The sequence below is a fragment of the Haemaphysalis longicornis genome, unplaced genomic scaffold (genome assembly GCF_048455015.1).
Source record: "Haemaphysalis longicornis isolate Haplotype H1 unplaced genomic scaffold, Haemaphysalis longicornis Haplotype H1 scaffold_12, whole genome shotgun sequence".
Lineage (NCBI taxonomy): Eukaryota > Metazoa > Arthropoda > Arachnida > Ixodida > Ixodidae > Haemaphysalis > Haemaphysalis longicornis.
The window spans coordinates 119,035,386-119,049,534 of NW_027526225.1; the positions used below are offsets into that span (position 1 = coordinate 119,035,386).

The following is a 14,149-nucleotide window of genomic DNA, read 5'->3' on the forward strand; positions in this document are numbered from 1 at the left end:
AAAAAAGCACCAATTTAAAACTTAATCATGCCTTATCAGTGGAGCAAACAATGTTTACTTTGTTCCAAGGCTTGCTTGTACATCACTTACAACACTACACAAGTTACCTCCATTGTAAGCAAACAAAATAGGTAATTCTATATACATGAACATATATTTCGAATGTGTCGCATACAGCTGAGCTTAGGTATGGCCTGAAAAAAAAAAAACACATATTAACCATCAACAATCTTTTTATTCTCGTGGTGTGGCCAATACATACACTTCACATGCGAGGACCAAACAGCGCAGGAAAGAAATATAGAAATAGAAAAGCTGGGTGGGAAATGAACATCCTGTCTTGTGCACTCAGGGACTGCAGGGATAAAGCAAAATATAGATCCATCTCAATCATCAACCTTTGCCCTGCATTTGGGCTGCCAGTTTGCACAAAGCACAACAAGCGGTTCATATTGCTGCTGAAGGAGCCAAAGCACGAGTGCGCAATTTTTCTTATAGGTGGTCACTTTCTATTTTTGGCTGTAGAGCAGTTGCAAAGTGTGCGCCTTTTTCAACCATTATTTCTGTTTCTCTACACAGGTAGACAACAGACTGAAAATATTTTAAACGAGGATTCTAAGTGGCCAAGATGCACACTGGCTGTTAATCAATATGGCACAATTACATGATTAGCAGACAACTCCCTAATAACTAACCATTATGGGGACTTTCTACTAGGACAGTTTGCATTATGGACTTATTGAAGTTGTCTAACTCATACCCATTAATCACTGAATTCAGTATCTACCACTCTGCTTGCTTTCAAGGTTGCTTAATTTATGACAACTACAGATTGCCACCAGTAGAATCCCACACAACCACTAAAGCAAATTTATAATCTAGGATTTCCATGGTTGTAATATTCACTTTACAAATTCTGCTTCCAAGTTATGAAACGGTTTTCAATGCTGACGCAATGAAAACACTGACATAAGGCTGCTGTCAACACACTAGCAGCAAAACACTATTCACTTAGATTATTTGGCCAACTACTCATATTTAGATTGTTTTGTATATAACACCCTAAAGCAAGATTCCTATGTTAGCTTACATGCCACCTTACTCCACTTTCTCAAAGGAACAACAGGGATGCCACTCTGTTAAGTGCACTGAGTGAAATGTTTGTGCTGCAGTTTCCTCACACCTCATTCCCTGCAATACATATAAAAACGAAAAAGTGTGAATATGTCCTTTCAGGATGCCTAAGGACACTGAGATGGTGTTTTCAGTGAACAGTAAAAATCAGCTTCTTGGTTTTGCCACTCAAGTTGCAACAGCTGACAACACCAATTTTGATGACCACAATTGCACACCCGTACCTTACATCAGGAGGTCAGAGCAAAATAAACTAAAAAAGGCTAATAAAGTATCATGCAAGAGGATATTAGTTTGCTGTTGCAGGCAGCTACAGGGATGACAGTTATTCATGAACGAAATAAATATACCATTTGATGAAAATAGGGCACCATAATATGCGTAAAAAAGAGAATGCATAAAAAACGCCAGCATAAGCTTTTTTTCAATGACTGTTTCCTAGTACATCGCATAAAGAACTATATAGTTAATAACGGCACAGCACATGTCACTTAAAATAATCACACAAATGACAATAGATTTCTTGGCCAACTCGAGCCAAGCTATACAACGCAAATGTAGCCATGAAAGAGGGTTAATTTGCAGTCACTGTTAAAAAAATACAAATATACAACAGCATAAACGCTGATATGATTAACAGTGAATATGCAAGCAAGCTTAAATGAAGGGTGAAGGCAACGGAACATTTTTGCACAGGCCAGAACACTGGGTTAAAATTGCATACTGTCACCACTGGATTCTACAAGTCCAACACTTTCAGTGGGACTGTATAGTAACCTATCATCTCTTTTTTAAACTCAATTTTTCGGGCTGTCCTATAACTCAGGACATTTTCTGATCACTGCCAAATTTGAAAAAATCCATTAATGACAATACGCAAAAACAACTCAAAATGTTCTCTTGAAGCCCTGACAGCTTGTTTCCCAAATCATGGCAATAGCAAATGGTGCTTGGTTTTCAAGGGACAAAAGGTTTTAGAAGAAAAGTGTGAAAAAGGCACAAAAGTACGCAGTGCACTTAACATGAAATATAACACTTATATAACACTTATGTCCGACAGACAGTCATGCAAAACTTCATCGATTGAAACTTTTCATGATGGATGGGAAGCCAGGGAGTAACACTGCACTCAGTGGGAAGGATAGTGAGCCAAGCCAAGACAAGAAAATAGCAACAGTGAGCCGAGACAAGCTAAGCAGAATGCAAAAAGCCTTAATTTGTGCATAAAACCTTCAACACACCAAACGAAGCCAAAACAAATGCCTACAATTTGTGCCAGACACCACACACAATGCCAGACACAATGGAAGCACAAGTGCAGTCCCACGCACGCGACCGCCACATTCAACCGGCCTTTCAAAAGCCACGGACTGATGCAAGAGGTTCAGCTCTGCATCAAGCACTTCCTGTGTTCAAAATACCACTCAGAAACACCTCACTCTCATCGTAAAAAACATTCCATTCTTTCGATGCACTGCAAGCAGGTCACGAGTTAGGACAAAGGCGAGATAAGGCTGAACTCCCGTTTGACATATACTTGTGTATATATGTCCCAATCAGCTACATTACACCAAAAATAGAGTCAAACTCTGTCAGTACTTATCCCAAAGGCCGTAGCTCAGTCACATAAGTACTGTTGTAGTGAATTCTCAAGTCACCTTTTCTAAATTTGTTTTTTGTTTTAAGTTGTGCTCCACTATTCACATGTCTAATAACAGCTAAGTCTAACAGAAAAATAACTTCGTAAGCATGAATTCACCGTCATATTTAAGTTCAATTTCCATGAGTGATGCTGTTTTAACAATTCTTTGTGGATGATATAACTTTGGATAGAGCTATAAAAAAATTAGCAGATTCGGTTAAGCCTAGTAGGAAGGGGTTGGAAATGCCCCATATTCTGGTGAATCAAGTCCGAATATAATTATTTTGTAAGGTTGAAAAGACTCCAGCAAACATGGGGAAAATCTCTGTAAATGTGGTATCAATTATAACCCTAAAGAACAACCACCTGCAGCCATATGCAATGTCCTTCAAACATACCAGCCACGTTCCATATCGAAACATTTCTTTCCTGAATATCCCGTACTGTCGCCACAAAGTCACCCTTGAAAACCACGCTCAAATGCCCCACACACAGCCTGGCCCATAAAAACACACGCGGGCTCGATTCTTCTCAACGCACAATATTTACATTTGTTAAGAGAAACACGTAAACGTCCAAGCACACAGCACTGACCATTAAAATAGCGGGCACAGGATAAGCGGATCACAATTGTGCATCGTATATATTATGGACAGTCAATGTACATTTATACAAAACGTAGTAAGGCTGCAAAGCTACAATAGATAACATTTAGCTCATACAGATAAGAGAACAGCATATTCATTACACCACTCCGCTTTGTGCAAACATAAGATAAGCACTGCCAGCATTTTCCATCCTTAGTGTGGTGTTCTCAACCGTGAATGTGTTGGCAACTTTTCGTAGGCAGGTTAAATCAGCCTAAGGACCTCTCAACCAGGGCGGAGGGGAAGACGTCTAAGTTACGATTTTTCATACTACTATGTGTACACTCATTTTCCAGCACACAAAGAAAGTACTAACAGGTGCAGTTTCTTTTCTTTTTGTGGGTGTTGAAGTGCTCCTTGCTTTTTTTTTTTTTTTTCCACAGCCACTGCTTAATATTATGCTGTGCTATGCGGCAAAGCCGACTTTTCAGACTGACACACGGACACACACAAAAAAGGCAAGCAGAGATCAGTCCTTACTATAAAATGGCCAAAATGACAGCTTGGTAGGCTCTACGCATGCCTTTGCAGGGCTTGATACAAGGACCACTGCAAGAGTGCTTTGTTCAGATATAACACAAAGCGATAGACAAACAAGTTCTTGCACCAGCAAACGATTAGCAGTAAACCAATCATAATTGCAGCACTATCACACGCTCAGTTGCACATAGCAAATAAAAGCCTATAAAAGTGCAAGCAAAGGATACACAGGCTTATTGAAAGCTGACTGAAGGCAACCATAGACTGTTAAACCAGGTATTCCATATCAATGCCCTCATTTTGCAGGGTAAGCCCAACTACGTCAACGCTTCCAAAGTTGAATGCCCTGATGTGTTGAAACGGAACTAAGGACGGAATTGTGTTTTGTTTCCACTGAAACAAACCTTTCTGCACTCAGCAGTAAATGTTGTGCCTGCAAGCTTGGAAATAAAACTTTTTTTTTCTCGTAAACATTTTGTGGGCATTTCGTAAAACTACTCGATTAACTATAAGTACCACACATATTGATAGCACCCGTGGCCTAAATTACTAGCCTCAATCGAGTACAGGACTATCGCCAACCGAACATCATTGCAGTTACTTAACTCACACTTCTCCAAGGCATGGTGACAACATTGTAGTCATAATGACACAACTTACATTGCATGAATAAAATACTACTCTTTTTTTGTTTCATAAAGCTAAAATGTTTGAGCACAAGCGCACAGCGACGTCAAGCTGCTCAAAACAAAATGCCCACGAGTAGAACAGGTAGCTACAACTGTTGGTAGCATACTACCAAATTATAGTCAAACCTCGACCTAATGAAGGCAATGAATGTGCAGCGAACACTTTGTAAAAGCGTAAATTTCACTGATTAGAGGTTTCTGCATGCCTATAAAGCTAGGACTGAGCGGCGACAAAAAGCTCATCTAAGATTCACCAAACTGGGTCCATTACACTGACTTGTGGCTGCATATGACCTGGGTTAATTCAAAGTTCCGTTTTAGCCAAGTCTAATTCAAAGTTAAAAGTATAATCAACTTGGACAAGTGAGCTTTATGCACACTAAAGTAATTTCTGATGGTGTAATTTATCATTCACTCTGGTATGCTCTGAACAGCTCGTGCCAGTGTCAATGGCTGTCAGACGCACTGTCAATGTTATTGGAGAGACCCATCAAAAGTACTGACACCAGACGTTCATATTACATTCACTAAAAAAAAAAAAAAGGTTTCGGTGGGAATAGCGTGCTGAAATTACCGATGTGTCAATCTAATGATGCAGTGATTGAAAGGTTTGCCTTCTACGACAGTTGGATGACAAGCTGCTATTAAGAACAGCGTTTTCCAAACCGAGCAGAAAAGAAATATAATAAAAACATAGTAAGAACATCACTTGGACTGCTGCCTTGCCAGATTATTAACAACAGAGAATGAGATTTCAGACATCGCAAAGGTGTTAGAAGGAATCCTGAAGACAACGTGCAACTGTGCTTTGTGCAAAAGATTGCCGTACCATATTAACAAGCACGCGAACTGTAACCAAATAAGTTGGAAGAGTTAATAAAAAAACCCGAATAGAGGGTGGCGACTCATCCGCTAGACTGCCAGATTCCCTCGTAATGTCACAGGACAGAATTTGAGCAATTGAATAAGGGTAATGTACAGTGTACTGACTGCCTGCATTTTGTCTACCCTACCCTAGCAGGTGTAAAGAACGCAAGTTTGTAGTCGGGGTTGAGAAACAAGCAGGCCATTTGAAATCCATCCTGTTTTCCGTACAGTATCCTCCACAAAAGAAACAAAATCGCATCCCAAACAAAACTGCAGTGAGGTATAGACTGTCCCATCTTTCAAACAGAGCAAAATTGCATGTTGTCTGAATAGTCCCCATAAGAGCTAGTTCTAAATTACTCCATTTCAAATTTGAAATTGGAAATCTGCAGGTCGATGGGAGCATTGGAGGCATGCCATCAAATTAGTATGACATTTTTTTTTTTTTTTCATTTAGAATATTACTCCCACTTTTTTAACCAGAACACTTTTTTAACCAGAAGCTTTACTCAAACTAATACAGAACCGAAAAAAAAAAATCAATATTTCTCATTATGTGTCAACAATACATGACAAGAGTATGAAGTAGCCCCAGGAAAAAGACGCAATAGAGAAACTGGTGAATTTTTTTCGAGTCAGCCAGGATTCTTCGATGTGTACCAAGTGCTTAAATGCATTGGCATCACCACATTTTTCGTCCATTGAAAGAAAATACCGCCGCTGTAACCTTGAACCAAATTACCAAAAACATGCATGGTAACAAAGCCATCACTGCAGGTTTAAGCAGAACCTACGGTGAGGACATAATCAGCATTCTACGTTTACGTTTCAACTGAAGCAAATTAGGAAGAGACTGAATGGGCCTACCACCACTATAAAGGAATGCAGCATTTAAGCCCTAGTACACGAAGAGATGCAATAGAATTTCAGTGACAGAAAAACCTCCAGCATTCATCACAAACAGCAGTAACTAGGTGGTGACCTGTGATCTGCTTCAGTCCTATACAGCATGCCACACAAAGAAAAAGCAAGCAAAATGCCTCGAGCCAAGTCAAAGAAAACGAAACACACTGGGAAGCATGCAAGCAGAAGCTAGGAATAGACAACACTCACCAAGATAAGGCACATGTCAAAAAGACAGATTGATGAGAAAAAATAATGCCTCACACACTGCATTACAATGCAGTCATTTTGGTGTAGGAAAGAACAAAAAACATAAAAAAAAAACGACATCAAAGACATGCGAGATACTCACATTAACGCAGTCTCTTTTGTACGTCAAAACACTGCACTGCTCATCTACCCAAAAAAGGACGCAGTGAACAGAATGGCACTGACATTGCATTTTCAACACGCCACAGATAGTATTTCTGACAATGAGCCTCTATGCAAGCAAAGCAACAAGCTCTGTTATCTAATAAACGTCTGCGAAAGTATTTATGGAGCTTTCAAGGTCAAACAAAACTTCTCGTTTGTCAATAGTCCACCCTAAACAAAATGCTGCCCCTTTTGAAAGGATTAAAAAGCCCGTACAAAAAATAACTCGTAGTAAAAAAAAAAAAAAAAAAAAAAGAAAGCTTGTCTTTAAAACTTCACTTATTGGACGTAACGTTAACTTGTTCAATGTGCACTTTGTGTGTGCCAAAGTGTGAGAGTGGCTAAACTGTAAATATTATAAGATCTTTAAAAGAAGTGTAGGAAAACCTAACATTTCCAAAGCAGCATCTTTAAGACATAGGTTCGAAGGCTCAGATACCCCAAAAAGCAGGTGCCCCTCCGGCCTTCTAACTTTGTACACTGCAGTTCAAAAGATAAAAAGTCGCCCTAAAGATTTTTAAAAATAATAACAAGGAAAGTTTTAAAGCATGCTATTCACAGAGCAAGGCAAAGCAGCGTGTATATAAAAAGGCAGTAGCCTAATAAATCTCTAGTGCATAATCAAGGCATGCAGCGAAGACAAGCATTGCTTTGGGCAAGAGCACTCAGGAATCCGCCGGTTCGTGCGAGTTGCAATGGTTAGTAGTGCCCCTGCCAGCAAGACTAGAAGTTTCCGTTCTGCTATAGTCGGCGGCATAGTAGTATCCACGATCGGCGGAGCCCCCTACGGTGCGAAAACGGTGGACGCAACAACAATGTGACGGACGAAGACGGAACAGGATGCATCGACAGTGGACATCACGACGAGCATTACAGTGGTGCGGCTGCAGCGGCGTCTCATCTGTGACGAGGGCTCAGGATCACGACGTCCTTACAGACCTTCCTCGTCATCTCCGTCTGCATCAAATAAAACAAACAGCTCGCAACGCCTGCAGGACAACGCTCCAAGCGATTCGGAACACAGTGACAAACTTAGTGTCACGAGAATACAACTGCTGCATCGGCACAAAGCAAAAATTGTAAATTCACTTCATTCGTCCGATGATCACTGTTCTGTCCACAGCTCTCAGCATACATCCCGTAGAAATGCACACTGCTAAACTTAAACCATTACCCTCTGAGAAACCTTGCAAACAGCCATAGTTACGCATTACTAAAAATAACTGCGCAACAGAAGGGGGAGACAGGGACAAAGGGAAGATGGACACACACGGCGCCATCTTTCCATCTGTGTGCGTCCGTCTTCACTTCCTCCCTGTCTCCCCCTTTTGTTGCACAATTATTTTTAGTAATGGAGTACCAACAGGACGCCCAGGACACTACTCTTATATAGTTATGCAGTTGCATTATTATTTCGACGTGATAAATATCTTCAGCAAGACCTCAGCATTTCACTCAGCCTTGTTTCCCCAGGCTAGAGCATTTTTAACTGACCTGTCTAACAATACAACTATACGTGACTCAACATTGTTTTATAATCGAGTTCACTTCTATTTCACTGCTAAGCACTGACTACCCCGATGTTGCTTTATGGCTTACCATCCTTTGCTGCCTTGAGATTGCTTTCTCTGCTAGCGTTATGACCTAAATGTGTACGCTTAGTGAGCATCTTGCATTATTTTGATGGTTTTGAACTGGATTTGATCCCAGCAGTGTCTGACCTTAACTCCCCACTTTCTCTATTTTTGGACAGTTGGAAGTCAATGTTATATTAGCGCCTTTATTGGCATTTCCATGTTATCAAAATTGTTGCTGCCATTATTTATAAGTTCTCTCCCGCATTTTTTTTTCTTTCCCTCACTTTATTTAGGGCTCTTTCCCTCACTAACAATCAAATGAGAGCATTATAAGGAGCCCCAGACAAATTAATAAATAAAAGTATGCGATCACAGTAATTTGCCTCCTGAAGTCTGCTGCGTCCCTAAAAATCAACAAAAATGGCCGTGCATTTACGACCCATTCCTCTCATGCAACAGGATTCTTGTCAGACATTTACGAGTTTTGTATCATTTTCTTCCCTCAATCGGGATATTTGCTCAAGCATACCGTCCTTAGCACAGTCCATCGAAGGATCCACTGCTACTTAACCTGTCCAACATAGCTATCCTAAACGGCCAAAAAAAACGAGGTGGCTCACCAGAGGCTCCAGCTCCTTCTGGCTCACTAAGTCAAACTCCGTGATGAAGTAGTAGAAGTGCTTGTAACACGTATTCACGTGGGCCTCCTGTGGGCAAAGCAACAACCACAAAATAGACGGTGGTCAAAAAAGTTGCCGTTACCTTTCCAGTCCAGTTAGACGCACCTGTCACACTACAAACCCTAGCAATCTCTCTCTCTCTTTTTTTTTTTTTTTGACAGAAAATATAATTTTATCGCCTGTGGCCTTGTGGGCAACATCAACAGCCCGTGATGAGACACCAGCATCTATTTTTGTAGCCTGTTTCAACAGACTGTCCCCATTGCCTGCTTAAAACAAACGTAGAAAGGCCACTTATATCAATCAGAGCAATTAGAAATAACTGTCAAAATGCTATTTACATCAATCAGAGCAATTACGAAGGCACAAAATGAAGGTATCGTTCCGCATGATATCTCAGAGACGCTCAGTTTTACTAATTCTCATTAGGAGACCATGAAGTTCATTTGTTCTACTCTTATTTGTGGCTGCACAGTTTAGGCGACGCAATTTTTTTTAACTACTATTTGGTGGAAGCCTGGGGTGCTAGTTTGCCTCTACTGCTCGTAGGAGAACACCACACACCCTTCGTGGTCATTTTCAACACCACTGCCATGCCATCATACTTGCTCGCGTTGTTTTTCATTTTATTTCAACTACTTGCACATCTAAAGCCTGAGGGTTTTACAGCTCTTCTTACTGTCACCTGTTTCACCATAAATACTGATCTTCTCACTTTATTTCATTCATTTCATACTGCGGATAATTTCACAGGTTCAAGCAGGTGGGCACGATACAAACGAAAAGAACAGGTGCAGCCACTCCAGTAGGAGAAAAAATTAAACACATTTCAGAACAGGTTTGCATAGCCACAACAAGACACCTAGAAAGGAAAACACCAAAATTCCTTCTACTGCTTCTTTTCAGCGATTTGATTCCTCCACTTTTGCAGAAAAAGGACAATTTAAGGGGGGAGGGAGGTCTTAAAACTAACTTCTTTATTTATGGGTAGAAACTTGTAAAAATTTGCACACAAATGTGTTTTTCTCTATAGATTTGTAATATGCGATTATATTTGAGCTAGTGCTGCTAGTTTGAAAGTTATCATACAGTCTTAACCGTAACTAGGTAATGTCTTACACAGCTTTAACAAACTTTCACATTGCATTTTGCGAGTTTTAATTACATAAATTGACAGCCAGAGAGTTTTCATACCCGATGACAGTCTTAGTTTTTCGCTAAAGTCATGGCATCCCAAAAATATAGGTCAAGTATAAAAGACGGCAGTATTCAATATTTTGGCTTATCAAAATAACTGCAAGTCATTACATGCATAGCCTAAACAGAAAAAATAAGAATGTCATTGGGTGCCTCAGGTTGTACTGAAAAAAAAAAAAAAAAAAACGGTAGCAAGATTGAGCTTATGAAGCAAAAGGAAGTTTCCAAAAAGCTGCGTAAGGCTGAGGGAAACGACCAAAAATATGGAACTGAGAGAAGTCCATTTGAAGTTAGGCCATGTCCTATGGGATGAACCGTCAGTAGTGTGCAATATTTCTCAGTAGCAAAGACATGTTCTTCCCATTCTCAAAACTGTCCTTGGATTCCAGAAATGCCAACTACAACTGGAGATACCAGAGGCCAACACCATCAGGAATTCGGCAAAATTCATCGACTTCAAATCGGTTGGCGTCTTGCTGGTGTTGTGAAATGTGGCGCCGTCTCGCTGGCATCATGAAAACTGCAACAGACCTTTGTAAACTGCCATCGTTCATTACAGTGCACTTTGGTACCCAGAATATTGGGTACAGCAGAAGATGCCCTATTTTTTTGTTCTTTGGTGAGGCTATTTTATTCGCGGTTTTTGCGCTGGAAGTTTAAGAGAATACAACGGTGGGACACTATGCAGTGCCTTCTCCACAAATGCATTGCAATGTTGGCCTTGAAAAGAGCATTATGGGAAAAAAATGTAGCCGAAAGACAAACGTGCAAAAATGTTTTGCTGGCACTTGTGCTCCGCCAGCCAATCTTCGTAGCCCTCACCTGAAGGTTTGGGTCCGATGGCACAAATCGAGGCAAAAGTTTGAGAGGACTACATGATCAATCACCAAGCCGGTGTACACTTTGATGATGCAGCCCCGTTTAATGTGTGAAGACCATCTCCTGGTCATCCACGTGCCATCAAACATCACATCAATGTTGTTTGGTGGCTGAGCAAGGTCCCTGTACAAGCCCTTGACGACACGCACACTATCAGCTTCTGAGGCTGCTGCAGTGTCCTTGCAAACCTGAACCACTTTTCTCAATGTGCTTGGAACGTCTTGTGGTGTGGGCCTCTGTGGGACAAGTTCATCCCAGCACAAAAATCCGACAGGGCAGTCACCCCCTTTCTGATGCTTTGAATACTTTTCAAAGCCCTTAAGTTCACCTCAAAAGGAGTGATTTTGCCAGATCCTTTGGTCCCTGATGACGAAAAACGCTCCACACGATGTTCGCAAACCGAGCACGTCACCTCGAGCTTCACGGCGAGTCCGTACTGCCTCTCAGCCTTCTTCAAATCCGGCGCCGCCAGCCCGCACTTGGCGCACTTGACGTGCGCAAAAAGGTCTCTCAGTGTTGCCGTGTCCACTAAGACAAAATCTGTGACGGATTCTTCCTCCGGGTGCTCGAGATCCACTCCAAGGAGGTTGAATTTTCACTGCGTTGCTGACTTGGTCTCCATGCCGCGCTGTATCTCATCTGCGTGTTCCGTACGCGAGTCGATCTCCTCCGCCATGTAATACCTTCTGTGAAGTCGCCAAGACGTGCTTGGACCAGGTTGGGACTACAGAAGTAGTTGGTCAGGCAATGGGACAGGCGATGCAATACGAGGCGGCGAACAATTTTCATCCAGCTGAGTTGAGTGGCCCGAAGTCGCATCATGCGACCTTCGGTTAGGCGGACAACGCTTTCGCTTCCTGTACGGTCATCTTTTAGACGCGAAAGCATCTTATGGTCTCAGCATGTCCCACGTCGGCGTCCGCACTCACACTGCGCATGCGCAACTCTCCTCCTTACACCCACAGCTGCGCGATACTACACTATAAAAAATTAAACAGTTAGCGGCGCCCGGTTTCGATTCCACGACCCTCTGGCCGCAACGGAAGGTACGCGGTGCTCTTCCCACTACGCTACAAATCCGGGACAGGAGCAAGTGCTACGAACGCGCCTTATGTCCTTGACTCATTCAAACTACGTCAAGAAGCTACTGATACAACGAAGGCACGCGAAGCTGAACGTCAACAGAAACGACAAACTGAAAACTTTAGAGGAGGATGTTGCATTTCCCGTGGGAAAGCTGTGGCAGGCACGCGCCTTGCAGTTCAACCAGCCCCGTCCGCAGCGCCTCTGATGCTGAGTGTGGCAGGATGCCCCTAGGGATTGGCCAACCAAAGAATCCATCACGCGATAGGTTCGCGTTCAACCCCCGTCGTCATCTTCCCGTAGGGGAACTGCCGAAGAAGAAGAAGGAGAAGACAAAGCTGCGAAGAGGAGGGCGTGTACATTGCTCTCAGCCGGTGCACCAATGTCAACAACCTTTACCTCACCAACGCTGACGGAGACTACCGATTCTACCACAGAGACGACAACATCGACAAGAACATGATGGACGAGTTTCGGCGCCTCGAGAACCGCCGCCTACTCACCGTAACACAACAGTACTTGCGTGCCTTTGCCACCGGTGTGGACCCGGACACGGAATTCCCTCTGGCGCTAGTAAAAACCTGATCACTCAACATAACGGCAACACAATGGAACCACACGGAACCGCCACGATGCTTCGCATCCTCATCAGGGTTCCCCACGGGAAGATGGTGTAATTTTTTCAAACGTATGTCTCCTAGCATCAGTCACAGACGTATGCGATGGAAGAATCAAGACCCCTAAAAAAAATCTAGCAGAACTGCTCTAAGCAAGCACTGTGCCAGAACAGCAGACTCCAGACATGCGTAGCAGACGCCATAAAAGCAAATGTTTAAAGAAAAAAAAAAAAAAAAGACGTAGCAGTTGCGCTGAGCAATGGGAAGCGTCAGGCGGTGAACTCAAACTGCGCGCGCACTCCAGCCAATCGGCGGCCCGGAAGGCTCCTTTGGAAAACTGGCAAGGGCGGTTGTCCAACTCAAGCGATGCCATTTTGAGATGTCGCAAAATGCACACTAAGAAACAAGCTTCAAATGAAGGCCAAGATGGCGGTGATCGGTCAGCTGCCTCGCCCACAACACGCGCGGGAATTCGAAACAACTTTTGTCCAATTTGGGGCATTTCGTGGCCCCTGAGGCACTTCAAAACATGATTTTAGAATATTTAATGGTGACATTTTTAAGGCAGGTGCCTGAAGGTACAATAATTCCAAAAATTAGATTTTTCTCAAAATCGACATTTTGGCCGTTTCTGACCATTCTAAGACCTGCGTCCCCCCTTAAACTGGCGAACTTCTCAGTGAATAAAGCATCGTCTGTTGCCAGGCAAGCGCTGGGGGCACTATAAAACACCAAATCTTTCGAATAAAACAAACTTGTATTTTGTCTGCATGGCCCCTGTAACTATTTGAATTATGTGAAAGCTGTTTCTTCGAGTGTTGCTCTTAATCTAAACAGAGTATTCTCCTTTTATCAATTCAGACTAGTTGAGAGTAGTGCTAAAACAACCCTGGCAGGGGAAGGAGGGTGGACGCTTCGAGAAATCTTCCAGTATTACAGCGCGGCAGTGGCAATATGTTCTTTGCTTTTCCGACACATCACTTGCCACCTCCCCTTCCTCACTCTCCAACATCTGAACACTTGTGACCCCTCAACTGGTTGTCCAGCTGTTAATTACGACATGGAGATACAACATGCAGGTGACAGACTTCCATCGACACAGGTATGGATTGTAGCATGTTACAGATTCATGTTTTTTATTATTTCTAAGCAGACTATTAATAATTAGCCCATGCTACCTAAGGGCAATAACAAGGGAATATCACTTAAAGAAAATTAATCTAGCAACGGCTCAATACTGTCCTTGTTTTAGGCTGATAAAATAGTCACCAAAGCTGCCAAGATAGCATCCTGTGGTACCATCTCGTAGTCTTGACTTTATTTGTTGTTGTCTGTTTAAA

The 14,149-nt window shown here is 42.3% G+C and overlaps 1 protein-coding gene across 2 annotated transcripts in view; it reads right to left on the reverse strand.

Moving 5' to 3' along the window:
- Window positions 1–215: 215 nt before the first annotated feature.
- The window catches only part of Mob3 (MOB kinase activator 3), a 33,821-nt gene continuing 19,887 nt past the window's right edge, over window positions 216–14,149 (reverse strand). For both annotated transcript variants that reach the window (XM_077694378.1, XM_077694380.1), the window contains exons 6-7: window positions 8,974–9,060; window positions 216–7,733 (exon numbers count right to left, since the gene is read on the reverse strand). In XM_077694378.1, the coding sequence (XP_077550504.1) occupies window positions 7,674–7,733; window positions 8,974–9,060 (147 nt within the window). In that variant the 3' untranslated portion in view covers window positions 216–7,673. The remainder of the gene's footprint in view (window positions 7,734–8,973; window positions 9,061–14,149) is intronic.